Consider the following 14361-nt stretch of genomic DNA (forward strand, 5'->3'; position numbering starts at 1 on the left):
GGAGCAATGGTGTCAAGACAGAGGCACCCTGTAAACCTAAGCCTTTCTTGATCTGACTCCAGATCTTAAGCGAGAGGGATACAATTGGGCATGTGCCCGCAGATGTTGAAGGCAAAGGGAGTTGGGAGCAGAGGGCTAACCGCAGTGGAAGGCGTGAGCTCGGCTGCTCCAAATGTACCCAGACAGGAAGTGAGGCACAGTCCATCCAGTATAAAAGTTTTTGCAGGTTAGCTGCCCAATAATATCGTCTAAAGTTAGGGAGTGCCAGACCCCCCTCAGACTTAGGGGACTGTAGTATCACCTTGCGGATCGTAGAGGGTTTGCCGCCCCACAGAAATTTTGATAATCGCACTGTCCAGCTTGTCGAAAAAAGATTTAGAAATAAGTACCGGGATGTGCTGGAACAGTTAAAGGAATTGGGGGAGGACAACCATCTTAACCAAATTTGCCCGGCCTCGGTCGATCACTTTCATTCGGAACGCCCCTACAAATGGCGTCCCATTCCTGAAGTGCCCTTCAAGGGTGCAAAAACAGTCTGGAATTCACCTATTTGATCATGCACACATCTGCTTGCTAATTCAGCTTGTCAACTTGTCAGGTGGATAAAATGAACTAGCTGGCTGACACAGATGAAGCTATGTGCTTTTCAGCTATCAAGAAAAAATAATATTTTATTATATTTATATTATTATTAAACTTCTGGCCTGACCAGACAAGCAGAAAAAAATCTTTCCTGCTGAGCCCTGGGACTATATATGTTTTGGCAGTAACATACAATTCACCACAAACCGTGAAAACAAAAAATACAAATATAGCATAAAATTAATATCATAATAAAAATGAAAGATTAATGTAAGTTTAACAAGACTTGTACTGTAAATGGGTCCTACCAATGAAATCGTTGGATTTGCCGATGTCATAGTCCCAAACGGTCACCTCCAGGGTCTTTTTACTGAGGTCAGCGTACTTGATCTCATAGAAAAACTCCTGTCATAGAAGAATGGAATGAGCAATTATAAACAACTGTGCATTAGACAATCAGGCATTGGTCAGGTTAATCTTACTTCGTTGAATTCGGGGTTGAGGGTCTTCTTTTTGACAGTTGTCTTGTGCTTTGATTTTTTGTTCTCATCTGGCTTGAGATACCTGAAATACATTGGTGATATTGAAAGAAAGAAGCATTTAGTGTAATCATGTCTTTCACTTTGGGTTAAGTTGGCTTTCTACTAATTTGGCACAGACTTTACTCTTGATGCACAGGCAGTAAAACTGGCACACATTTGAAACACGTGAAAACATGCAGAATGGTGTTGTCATATGCAACAAGTCAATATGACCACCAGAGGGCATTGCACCTCTTGTATATAAAATTTGGAGATCTGAATTAAAAAGCCATGAAAGGATACACAAGGTTCATTGCAGGATATTTCCACCATTTGCTCTAGGAGCTTTCTTAAATAAATGAAAGATTCACTTTCATTTCGAGGTCATTAAATGCCTCTTTCTGGCTCTATCCCTGCGAGTCTTCTTAATGAGGGTCCCTTGCTCTTTACCAAAGACCACCAGATGACTGAGTAAAGAAGACTCAGGCCGTGAACTCGGCTGCCTAATAATCCCAGCCTGTGTCTTATATTGTAAAAGCAATAATAGAAATCCCCTCTTATTTATTTTATCATCTAGGGATCTGTTAAATAAGAGTAAAAAACTGAAATAAATCTTGTTCAAGATATTACAGAGATATCCGTAGACATTTAAGGTAAAAGTGAATGTCGCTTTCCTCTTATTAACAGTTTTCCTGGAGCTCATTTGCTCCTGTTACGCTGTCTCTATAGTCAACAATCTCAGCTTGTCTTCTGAATAAATGAATCCGCAGTTCTCTTTCTCTATATAAAAACGAACACTCCTACTTTTCAATAAAAAGTAACTTGTTTCCTTCCCAAAAAGGCGAACGTCGTCAACTGCTATCAATCCGGAAAAACTGCTTTGTGCTTAGATGGTAAAAAACAGGAACGACATAATGATTCGAAAATAGCAGACGGAGACGAAATAATGACACAAATACACAAGATTTGCACAAGCAGAAACAAATGAATCATTTCGTATTCAAAGCTTTTGTAGAGACAGAATCAAGCTGTTGAAATTGACCAATGGTTGCACATGTAAGAAACAAAAACATAGTGCCCGACTGCTATAATCCCTCAATAAATGGTTTGATTCAGGAAGTGAGGGAGTTGAGAGCTCAAATCCCTTCTGTGTGCCGAAGCAGAGATCATCGCTTCATTTAAACCAACACATTCCAGTCCTCAAAATACAAAGAGATTTGCATTTCTCCATATCAAAGACAGAATTCTAAGCTTGTGACTGCACTGGTATCAACCGTTGACATAAATGCTTGTGTTTGGCACGGATGAATAGACGTGCTAAAGATTTACTTACAAACATACCTGTGCACATACATATACATTGTCTGCAATCATTTAGCAAACACTTTTATCCACAGCGCCTTAATGCTAAATTGATTTTTGGCATTAAGTGCCTTGTTCAAAAGCTCACTCGTGGGATTCAAACCTACAACCTTTTGGTTACACATCAGCACCTTAAAGTCAACATCATCAAAATTCACCGTTTTTTACATTTATTTTGCATGATTCATCTGTGCACAGGTTTAATGTTTTACTATTTTTTAACTTCCCAATTTTTTTAAGGGGTCCTATTTTGCTTTTTTACATTTTCAACTTTCTTTAGTGTGTAATGTTGCTGTTTGAGCATGAAAACGGTCTGCAAAGTTACAAAGCACAGTCACCCCAAAGGCAGTTATTCTCTATATCAGTAAACACTGTTTCTGAACTCCATGAAACACATCAATTGTAGTCTTGAGTTTTCTTCCGGGAAAGAAACCAGGCTCCTGGTGACGTATGCTGGACTTCTCCGAGAACTCAGTCCGCTTAAACACTTCAGCCTCTGCATGCTCACATTAATCTGCCTTTGTTTCTGAGTGCACCGCCCACATCTCAAAATCAACCAACAACCGATGGATAGAACCAACTTTTATCACGACTTTAAACTGTGACAGACCTTTACAAAAGGTTAGAGAGAAGGGTTATATTTTTAAACTCGTAATAATCATCAGGGTCCTGTGGTATATCTAGGTAAGGAAAATCTCTTGCACATTATTTGTAAGTTTTAGAAAAACGTTAATGTATTCTGACTTCAATGCATGAAAACGTTGTGTCTGATTGTTATACCACAGATTTGAGTCGACTAGCATCACTAAATCCAGCAACAGGATTTCCTTTGATATCTGTAATTTACATACTCTTATATGCACGGATCTTCTGTTCCACAAAACATAAGTTTTCACTAAATCGATGTGGATTCCGATTATTTTAGTACCTCTGCACATGAACAGTTGTGTTGTGCTTTTGGTGCAGAAAAAAAACTTGTTTTACAAGTGAAATTTCAGCATACAGAACAGTGAAAAGACAGATGATAGAGGGAGGTAGGAATTACGTTTTAACATAGGGGTCAGAGAAGCCATTGGCATCCATGGCAGCGAGATGGGCACAGCGGATGATGCCAACCACTAAGCCAGACTTCTGAGAGCTGTACTTCAGAGAGATCATGATGCGCCCTCGCTCCTCCAGAGACTTGTCATCTGTCTTGTCAATCTGTGTCAACACACAAATAGAAAACAGTCAGTCCAGCTTCTAAGAACTATAAAAAAGACGGATGTAGACTACATAATACAAATAAATATATTTTAACTTAAACATGAAACCTAGCATTCATTTGTTGCAATTCTATGAATCTGATTGCTTTAAGCCGGGCTCAGACTAGTCTACTCAGAGTTTCAGCCCAATTTATGCCAATTAATATGAGTCCAGGGCATTGATCGGTTCTGATGTTCGGCACAGATTATCTAGTAATGTGAGGCGTTTACAGATCAAATCTTGAACCCCCCGATCTGCTCACGGACACATCTGGACCGTCCTGACAATATCAACCAAGTTTGATATTTAGGATTAACGGAAGTGACCGTGAAACAAGCAGCTGTACAGATCCAGTGGATAACGGAGATGGAGGAACGGCTGGTCGAATTTTGGGATCAACAGGACTGCTTTTATAATGTCTCCTCATATAATGTCTTCAGCAAGTTGCTGCAACACAGTATATATGTTGTATACATCCAACCTGCCTGTGAGAACACGTGAGGAGCTACATCTGGCATTACAATCTTAAGAATATCTTGTAGTGTGTGATGCGAAACGATTTTCAAATCTTGTGTGTGCAGGTTTGACATTTGAAAGAAGAAAATCTGTGAAGAAGATTCTCCTTACAATGCAATTGGTTAAGATTTAAAAACTCCTGTAGTCTGAGCCCGGCTTTAATTATCAACTCATAAATAGACAGAACATTCTATTAAAACACAAGTGTTGTGTCCCAGTAGATAATTTATTAATTCGCTCAATTAGTTTCATGCACAACTCTCTTCTTTCCAATGTTTTCTTGTCTAGACATTTTATGACAAAGCAGAATCAGGGCCGGGAATATTGCAACTGTTGAATGTGACGTAAATCTACTCTCTCTCTCAGAACTTTGTGGACCCACCAAAGCCATCAAGCATGAAGTTAATTAGCTGTGGAAGAGGCGTCTCTGCTCTTCCCCCACACACTGCTGTCTCATTTCCGTCCCCACTGGAGATCACAGACTCTCACACACACATACTCTCATACACATTACAGAGTCTCTTCACACAACAAACATGGTTCGTACTGTTTTCCAGCTGGTGGAGTCACTCTCAGGTCTATAAGAGCACATCCCAACACTGTCTTTGTGTCTAAGGGTGTATTCGCACCCGTCTTGTTTGGTTCGATTGTATCGAACTCAAGTTCGTTTCCCCCCTTGGCGCAGATCTTTTGGGTTCAAAAGAATACAACAATCCCACTCGGGTGCGGACCAAACAACCTTCAAGTGTTCTAAGACGCGTCCTGGCCTCGCATTTATGACCACACATGTGTAACCCCTCCAGTCCTACTTGCCCCACTCCGAGTGGGACTTGAACCGGCGTCTCCGGCATGGGAGGCAGGCACGCCAAAAAGGAAGCTAAAGACCGCAGTCTCTAGCATCAGTCGCAAGTGCGCCTCTTGAGATCAGGGGAGTGAGATTTACCTGCACTACATTTACTACCATTACACATGCATATTGGCAGGTCTAGTCTGAAGTGTTTTTAACACTACTTGCTGATTTGAAATATGTTATTTCAGGATTTCCCAATTTAAGTAAATAGGACTTGGTCTTGGATGCCCGAAACAGCTGCCCGGAGGCATTGCAAATGTGGCCACCGAGTGAACTGACTTTTCTCGAAAGGGACTTTGTCTTTATCAGTCTGTGCTTTATTGGTGGGGATTTTTGGATTTTCTGCAGGTTACATCTTTACACTAGTAAGTTGCGACAAGTGACTGTCTTTATGAGCGAGTCATTGAGTGTGTTTACATGTACATTCTCTTAAACTGATTATGCTTAGAAAGCTGACGTGGGTCACAAACGCGTTCCTTTAAGGTCATAAACAGCTGAAGAACAAACCAATAGACAGCGAGATTTTTGCTCATTACCTCGATTTCGCCATGTAAACACCTTAACCTGCGTTCTTTCAGCTTACTGAAGTCCTCCTTCTCCTGCTAGAACATATAAAGCAATGGAGATCCTAGCAGAGCTGTGTGATAAGTGATATGTAACAGGAAAGCATGGTTTCTGCAGATTTAAGCACATTCAACCAGAGCAAGTGTTTAGCTGTAGGGGAGGAGGAAATATATCTTTCTTGACCTGAGAAAGGATAAAATGTGTTCTCATCTCGTGCAGCCAAAGGAGCAGTGGTACAGTCATAGAAACCGCAAACATTAGAGGAGAATGAGTCTGTACAAGTTTCCCACTGCCATTTTGGCATACTCTGGAGTTTTTAATGATTTATTTAACATCACAACTCATAAAATAAATAGAATAGTATGAGTGTAATACATGGATGCTTACGTTTTGATGTCACCAATGGTTAAAAAAAAAAAAGTCTAGTAAACATGTTTTTCTTGCATTGAGAGTTTATGGGTTTGCATGTAAACTGGTAAAAGAGGCCAATTTAAATAGATTTTTGGTAGTTACCAGCATGTTGGTGTGCATGTAAACGTGCTTACTGATTCATTCATTCAACCGATTAGTTAAAAAACAGATTAATTCAGGAACAAAACACCACTACATTGTTTTGCTTGGATACGTGCATTAGTCAATTCTGCTTTGACTTTGTTTGGAACTATTTTCATAAGTAACTGGCAATATTGTGTCTAAAATATGAACTGTTAATTAAACTGTTATATAAAAGCAACATCACATTGTGGACTCATGCCTACAGCCAAATTCAGAACAATAGCATTCTTGCTCATCTGATATTGCTCAAGTAGAGGATATATGTATGATAAGTAGAGGAAAATGTAAATCCAGCTGGTTGTTATCATAAACAAATAATAAACCACAGCAGGGTGATCCAGAGACATAAAAGAATCCATTATTGGGGAATAACAGACCTTGGAATGTTGAGATTGACCAATCAGAATCAAGCATTTCAGAAAGCTGTGTAATAAATAGCAATAAAAGCAAAAAAATTCTATCAATTCAACTTTGATTCAGTTCAGCTACTGAAAATGTCTAGGTTTATACGACCTCTGCCTTTCAAGTAAAAGGTACTCTGATAAAAGATACTAAATGAGATCATCCCCCACCCAATACTTGCTCATCCTGTCAACCCATGGAGTCCTTTGAGATGCCTTAAAACCTACATCCACCACCCTCAAATGAAGACGACATGTCTACAAGGAAGTGTATCGAACTGCTTTCCTCAACGTTTTCGTTCCGTCTCCTGCCAGAACATATAAAGCAGTGTTTTGGGCTGATCCTAGCAGAGCTGTGTGCCTGAAGGCGCGGCGAGGACGAAAGACTTCCTGCTGAGCTGGGTTTAGTTTGTGACTGGAGTGCATTTCAGATATAAGGTATGACCCAGGTATACGAACAGACGTGCCTAATGGGTCTGTGTCCATCATACATGGTTGTCAGTGAAACAAAAATGTATTCCCTCGAGGATGTGGCAGGTTTTGAATCAAGGTGCTTTTAGTCAGGCGATACAATGTGTGTATGGTTGTTAGTTTTCCTCCGACAGTGAGCAGCCTATAGCTTTATCACATTGTGCTGGTGTTTGTAAACCTGTCACGTTTGTCACAGATGGTTGATGGATGTGAGGATGTTGCTTCAATGATAATTGATTTCTAATTAGTATGTTGATTCTAATGAGAGTCACTTTGAACGTCCTAATCAATTTGGTATCTGAATCTCTTTATGTAGCTTTCAAACTTCCCTCAATTTCTCCATCACTCACAGACAACCACACTGATGATTAGCACAACTGAGCTCCTTCCGTCTTCACACTGATTCTTGAACAGAGTTGATCAGTAAAAGACTGTGTTACTCACAGGAAGCTGTTTCTCCAAACAGTTGCTGAAGCTCTTGGTCTGGTTGGGTTTGAGTTTCTTCAGGGGGATTCGGGTTTCGCCGATGAATTCGTTGTGGCGGAATTTGTCCTCGTCACACACTGAAATCCTAGACGAAAATAACAGATTGACAGTATCAGATCTGGATTGTAGACTTGCCATGAACTACACAGCTAGTTAAGAGAGTTGTTAGAACTCTTTCTTGCCAAGGTTGCCAGTCAGCGCCAGCATTTTTGATCATATTCACAACATTTTCATGGTCCCAGAATATTTTTCTGTATGAAAATGTAATGTCAATATATCAAAAGAAATAATAGACAAAAACAACAATATTTTTTTCTAAACTTTTTTTTAAAAACTTTTTTATCAACACTTGATAAATATTCATTATTTATTTCTGTTTAGAACTGGCTTGGCCCACGTCTAAACCAAAATAAGAAAAAAATCTACTCAGTTCAGTCAAAGAGATATTTGAAGGAGTACGTCCACATATCCAGTCAAGTGCTGAAGGTGGGCACTGCAAACTGATTCCCCACCACCTGTGTTTCATTACATTTTGATAAACATTTTATCTCCATCAAATACATAGTGTGACCAGAACCATTTATTCAGTATATCCCATATATTCCAAATTCATAGCAGAAGCTCCATGGGAGGATTTCGTGCTATCTCTTCACTATAGATGTTCATTTGCATTGAGCTTGCTCACTGTGAAATGAGTTTTCTGTGCTATTTGCAGTATCGGCAAGAACCACTTGATATGTGGGGGTAGGAACAAAGGCACAGCTTCTTTTAGTTTTGTACAGGTCAATAATAACATTTGACTGGATACAGATGAGTAATTCACACATGAAAAAGGAACGTTCTGCTGATGTCTCTCATTTACAGCAAGAACAGATGGACAGAATAACAACAAATCCATGTGTTTAAGATGGTGATGAATTGGTCAACAGCAGAAAGAGACAATTGTCAACAGCCGGTATTGGAGACGTTGCCGCAGTTCTTCTGGATTTAGTCTGTCTCAGTTTCTTCATGCAATCACAGACGGACTTGATAATGGTGAGATCACCGTGTGGATCATGCCGGCTGTTGTCAGACTCCTTGTGCATACAAAAATCTCAATGGATTCCTACTGAAACACTACAGCAAAATATATAAATAACTGGCTTAAGTGACTTTTGAACAGTACTGTACGACACTCTCCCGTGCGCGTCTCATATCCGTAAATAGAGAAAAGTTGCTCCAGCTGGTTTGACGTGTGAACGGTGTGGGAGGGGCATAGGTTAGTGGTCACAACGAGCGAGAAAGGTTGACACGGAGATGCTAAATCTCCAAACTCTGGCAAATCACCTGTTTCGAAAAAACGCAGAATAGAGGAGAGTCTGCCGGCAAAAAGAGAATGCGAAAGCTCGTAATAAAACAAGAATCAACATTGGCTTGGTTTTTCGGAGATGAGGAAAACTAAGGGATTTGAAATGGTGTAAAAGCGATGTGGAGATGGCATTTTTTTTACTCAACACGCGAGTAAGATATTTTATTGAACAGATAAATTGCCATATGTAGCTCTCTAACAGAGTTGCGCTGGAATTTATTTTCAAGGAATGTCTATCGTGTCTATTAATGGGTAAAGCTACAGCAATGTCTTCAGCTAGTCAGCTTGAGATCCTTTCCATCTAAACTGGTTATATCTCTAAAGCCTAGTAATGAATGTTTTATGAGCAGTAGGATGTTCTCTCTCTCTTTTTAGTTATCGCACAGTCACGCAGAGCCAAAGCACCACCAAAACAATGTTCTTCCGCAAAATGCATGCAGTTTGGTTTTTTAACCACTAAAGGGCCTAAAAGTTACATAGTGTATACATACAATAAGTGGATGATTTATAATGTCAAGCTTAAAAAAGGATACCAAACACATCATAAAAAGTACCTTAAAAGTAAATTTGAATATTGGTCTTCTGAATCTATATCATTTGAGGGACAGACCAAAATGCAAGTCATTTACTGAAAATACTGTCTTCTGTCTAAGCTCACAAATCTCATTGAAGCTTTTGCACATTCAAAGCTGGCACGTCATGATAAGCATGACAAGGAATTCAGTTTATGCACTGTTAATTCTCTTATGGCTATGTGCCATCTAATAAGTTCTCCTATATGATTCGAAGGAAGGCCTTACTTTTTGGAAAAAAAGAAGAAAAACAGGCAGGTTCTACCCAGTCCATTTTGTCTCTCACAGCAGCAGTACTGATCCAGACAATAAAATCCAGATATATTTTCACTCTAGACACGTATACTTGTTTCAGTTTCAAGGACTGGCGTAATCCTCATGCTTTACACCTCATAACATGACTCATTCCTTCAACTCCCTCACTAAGAAATATCATAAAACCCCATGAGATAGAAACAGACGAACAAACATACGGGGCACTTCAGGTGAATAGTAACTATTACAGAGTAGTCTGTAATAGTTTATGATCTAAAAACATTTAAATCTATAGAAAATAGCCCCATCAGTACATCCAGCAATAAAATACATCAAAATGACTAATGCAGAAAGGGTGATTCTAGGATTTCAGCCTGAACGGTGGGGTATTTGGTTGCATTTTATTTTATTATCAGATGAGAAAAGAGGAGCAAGCATCTGAGATCTGTGCTCTGAGCTGAACATTGCCACCCAATAATGGAAGGATAATACTTACTGACCCACACTTGAACGTTTTTAACAACTCAGAGGAAGACTCAAAGTGAAATATCCTCATAATCTTAAAGATTTTCAGGGGGGCTGAGATGAAACACTGAAGCTCTAACAATGCCAAAGGTCTAGCAATGAGGACATCCACGTAATCCTTCCCAATCCACATTATTTCCATTTGTTACCTCTCCACTGCATCAAAAATGAATTCCTGAATGCTTGTTCTATTCCCATCTGGAAGTTAGATGTGTTTTTGTGACACACCATTGCTAAAGCGTTCAGCCTGACTCAGTAGTTCAGCTCTCCAAAGACTTCAGTCATGTTTCAGGTAAACTGGCAATCACACTTTCTTTCCCCTGTTGATAAAAGTCTTGAATGAGGCACGGGGCAGCTGGCGCAGCACTCAGGCATGTCCAAAAGGTCTGCTTAATAAAGCCACTTTTCCCCTGTTATGTTACATGTGGATAGGATTGTTTCCCTAGACGGCATTGCTCTTTATGCTGTTTCTAGAATGGTTTTGTTTTGATTATGCCTGACTATGGTACGGTGTATGTTTAATGCCAGCTGTCCTCTTGGATAAATGTGCAGGGAGTTCAGGGATTTTTGTTCAAAGCAATCACAGTACATTGTGTTTTTCTGTGTGAGCTGGATATATATTTGTGCATGGCCTTGAATTTGCAAAGACATTTCTGAATAATGTGGGGTAGAAAAGTCCAAATTTGTCAGATGTAAAAGCAACGGTGCTTACTAAAATATATTCTAAAAATAAAAAAATATATAATTACTGCAATTAATACACAGACACATTGTTGTGATTTTGTTTATTCCCTGTTTTGGGTGAGTTTCAGTTTGGTTTCCTATGTTAGTGTTCTGTTTCTATGGTTTCACATTGATTTGATTATGTGTCTCACCTGTTGTTAGTTTCATTCACCTGTGTATTTATAACCTTGGTTTTGCTTCAGTTACTGTCCGTTCTCGTCATGATTAAATTGGTTATTCTGTTCACCGTGTTTTTTTTGGCAGTGTGCTCTGTTTCTTTTGTGTTTAAATAAATTGGACTGATGCAAGTATATCCAGCCTTTTATTACGTTTTGTTCTCAACCAACGCTGACACACATACAGTACTGTTCAAAGGTTTGGGGTTAAGGCTTTTTTTCTTATAAATTAATATCTTTATTCAGCAAGAAAGATTGAAATTGATCAATGATTGATGTGACAGTAAAGACATTTACAATGTTAAAAAAAAATTCTATTTCAAATAAATGTTTTTCTTTTGAACTTTCAATTCAATGAATCCTGAAAAATATTTAAATCACTGTTTTCACAAAAAATATCAAGCAGCAAAATGTTTTAAATTTTTTTAACAGACAATAAGAATAAATGTTTCTTTAGCACCCAATCAGCATATTAGAACGATTTCTGATTACTGATTTTTGCTGTATTTCTGATCAAATATATTCACATTTTGAATGTAAAGTAGGAATTTTATACATTTAACGCACTAGAACGTTCAAAATCTGCATATATTGATAAATTGATATGTTGAAATTGGTTGAACACATTAAATGAGTTCTCACTTTCATTCATGAAATAAATTACACTATTCTAGTGAGTTAAATATGTTAAATTCCTACTGAAAATATTAGTGGGAAGTAAAATGTGAGAGTTCATGAAGATGGCCAAATTATAATGACATCCAAAAAATGTAATAGAAATTAAGATCAGGCATATTTTGAGCTAAAAGAACGCTAAGAGGACAATAAATAAACTAGGACTGGGCGATATGGACCAAAAGTCATATCCCGATATATTTAGGCTGAATATCGATATACGATATATATCCCGATATTTTTTGCGCAGAGTGAGAGCAAATGTTCAGTCAAAGTCAAAGCCAAATATGACATGTCACAAGTAGTTTTATTGAAACCAGCTATTCCAGTGAACAGTTGCAAAATCAAATGAATAAATAATAAACAGGTTTCTTCACTTAAGTTAGGGCTGCACGATTATGACAAAAATCATAATTGCCGATTATTCCCTTCGAATTGTAATTGTGATTTATTAATTATATGATTATCAAAGTTTACATTGAATATATATAAACAAATTTTGTGTAAACATGTTATAATTTGCCTATATACATACACACACACACACACACACACACACACACACACACATATATATATGGCATTTTGGGGTTAATATGGAAACGACAGTTACCATGGTGAATACACAATATTAACGATAACTGTTAATGAAACATGGAAACTGCTCCTGGTGAATAGAATGAAAATCATATCTGCATTACTTTTATTTCGTGTAATTTACAACGTAACGGCGTTGCATGCTCGTAGTTTATTTTGCACTTGATCAGTGAGGCGATACAGCGCGCGGCGCTGCATTTGCGCGTGCAATTGAGTGTGCGCTACGAGCACAGGATAACGGCTGACAGGACAAGAAAGTCCGTTTTTCTGAGTTGAAAAACTTTATTTCAGCGTACACTTATGTCACTGCCTGGTAGTTCCTATTGTGCTGGGTTTTCTGAAGAAGTCATGATTCGCCTCTCATAACATAGCATGCTCTAAACACACGCAGAGTGGAAAAGGAGGGGAGGGGGCGCGGGGAGCAAGGATCACAGCGCAAATTTGAACTATATCGATATATGCGATATGGTCTAATTCCATATCGCATTTCAAAAATATATAGATATATTTTTTATATCGATATATCGCCCAGCCCTAAAATAAACTATGCACATATGTCTCGTGATTTGAGTTTGGAAGAGGACAGGGTTCCTGCTGTTAAAAAAGATTTTCTAATGGCTTCCTATTGTATTTCTCTTTGTTTTAATGTGCAAAGATAATTCCTGTTCATAAAGCAAGAAAAATAAGAGGTGAAGCACATCTAGCTGTATTTAATTGTCTGTAAACATTCCGGCAAATGTGTTTGCAAATAGTATTCTTGTATTCTTAAAGCACAAGTGTTAATGGCTTTCTCTGGTATAAAGGCATGAGAGGTGTGCCACTTGTGAGGGTAATTTGGCTTTGAATAGAGCTGTCACTGTCTGAGATGATGTTGGCAATGGAGGTACGCCTTTTCAGATAAATCACATGCTTTCATAGCCACAGGAGGAGTTCGCCATAGCCCGCCACTAAAACACCACTTTGATGTTCATCAGCGGCACATGAAGATCGCCGGCAAATGAGGTGTGGTGAATAATGGGAAAGACTGAATGCTAGAGTGAGATAACACCTCAGAGCTCCATTGTGTGAAAGTGTGAAAGACTGAAGCCTGACATCATGTACATGTCTGACTTACACTCTATAGGAGAAGCTGTGGGTCTCTTTGTGAAGCTGTCCATAAAGTTTTCCCTGAGATTCTACATACATCTGCATATATTACATTTATTGCTCCTATATTTTTATTTTCCTATATAACTTGACTCCCCATATCCTCTAAAACAAGGGGTTTTAAACGTTTGATGCCAAGGATCCCTAAATGAAATCATTGCTTTGTGAGTCACTGCCTTCTAAATTGTAAAAGCAGTTATATACTTTTATAAATAAAGAATTGTTTGTCATTTATACTGTGCGAGTTCAATATTCGTCTGATATATTACACGTATTTTTAAATGAAATAATTGGCTTTTATATTGTCACTGTAAACCATGCAGTGATTCTCAAAAAAAGCTGTTGCAACGGTGTTTAAGTGCGCTCTGCCTTTATAAAGCAGCACTGAACACACATCCACTGAATAGTTCTTCTTCAGACCGTGAACAAGCCTGACATAAAAGTTCCTCATCATAGAAAAGCAGCTCTTCATCGAACGGCATCACAAGCTGCTATTGTGAATGCGCCGCTTTCCAGCAAGAAAACGTACAAGAATCTGAGCTCGAGGCGACCGCCAACACAGCCCACTGCAGCCACTGATTATATATTGCTCATACAAAGCATGACTGAAATATTTGCATTTTTTGAATTAAAAGTTAAGTTCTGATCTATTATTGTCTCTTTCTGTTGTATTTTTCAATGTTTCAATGACATTAAAAGTGAAACTATTGCATTGCAGGTGTTTTTCCTTGCACTTTTTTTAATATAAAAAAATCTTTCTGTTTTTATTTTTAGTGAAATTATTTTGCGCC

At 38.4% G+C, this 14361-nt stretch overlaps 1 protein-coding gene across 2 annotated transcripts in view; it reads right to left on the bottom strand.

The window, feature by feature from the left end:
* The window catches only part of doc2b (double C2-like domains, beta), a 228462-nt gene that overhangs the window by 2118 nt on the left and 211983 nt on the right, over positions 1 to 14361 (bottom strand). For both annotated transcript variants that reach the window (XM_079872550.1, XM_079872551.1), the window contains 4 exons: positions 7512 to 7638; positions 3511 to 3668; positions 1065 to 1146; positions 891 to 987 (listed from right to left, as the gene is read on the bottom strand). In XM_079872550.1, coding sequence (XP_079728676.1) covers positions 891 to 987; positions 1065 to 1146; positions 3511 to 3668; positions 7512 to 7638 — 464 coding nt within the window. The remainder of the gene's footprint in view (positions 1 to 890; positions 988 to 1064; positions 1147 to 3510; positions 3669 to 7511; positions 7639 to 14361) is intronic.

This window comes from Squalius cephalus (genome assembly GCF_949319135.1).
Source record: "Squalius cephalus genome assembly, chromosome: 5".
In the NCBI taxonomy this organism is placed as follows: Eukaryota; Metazoa; Chordata; class Actinopteri; order Cypriniformes; family Leuciscidae; genus Squalius; species Squalius cephalus.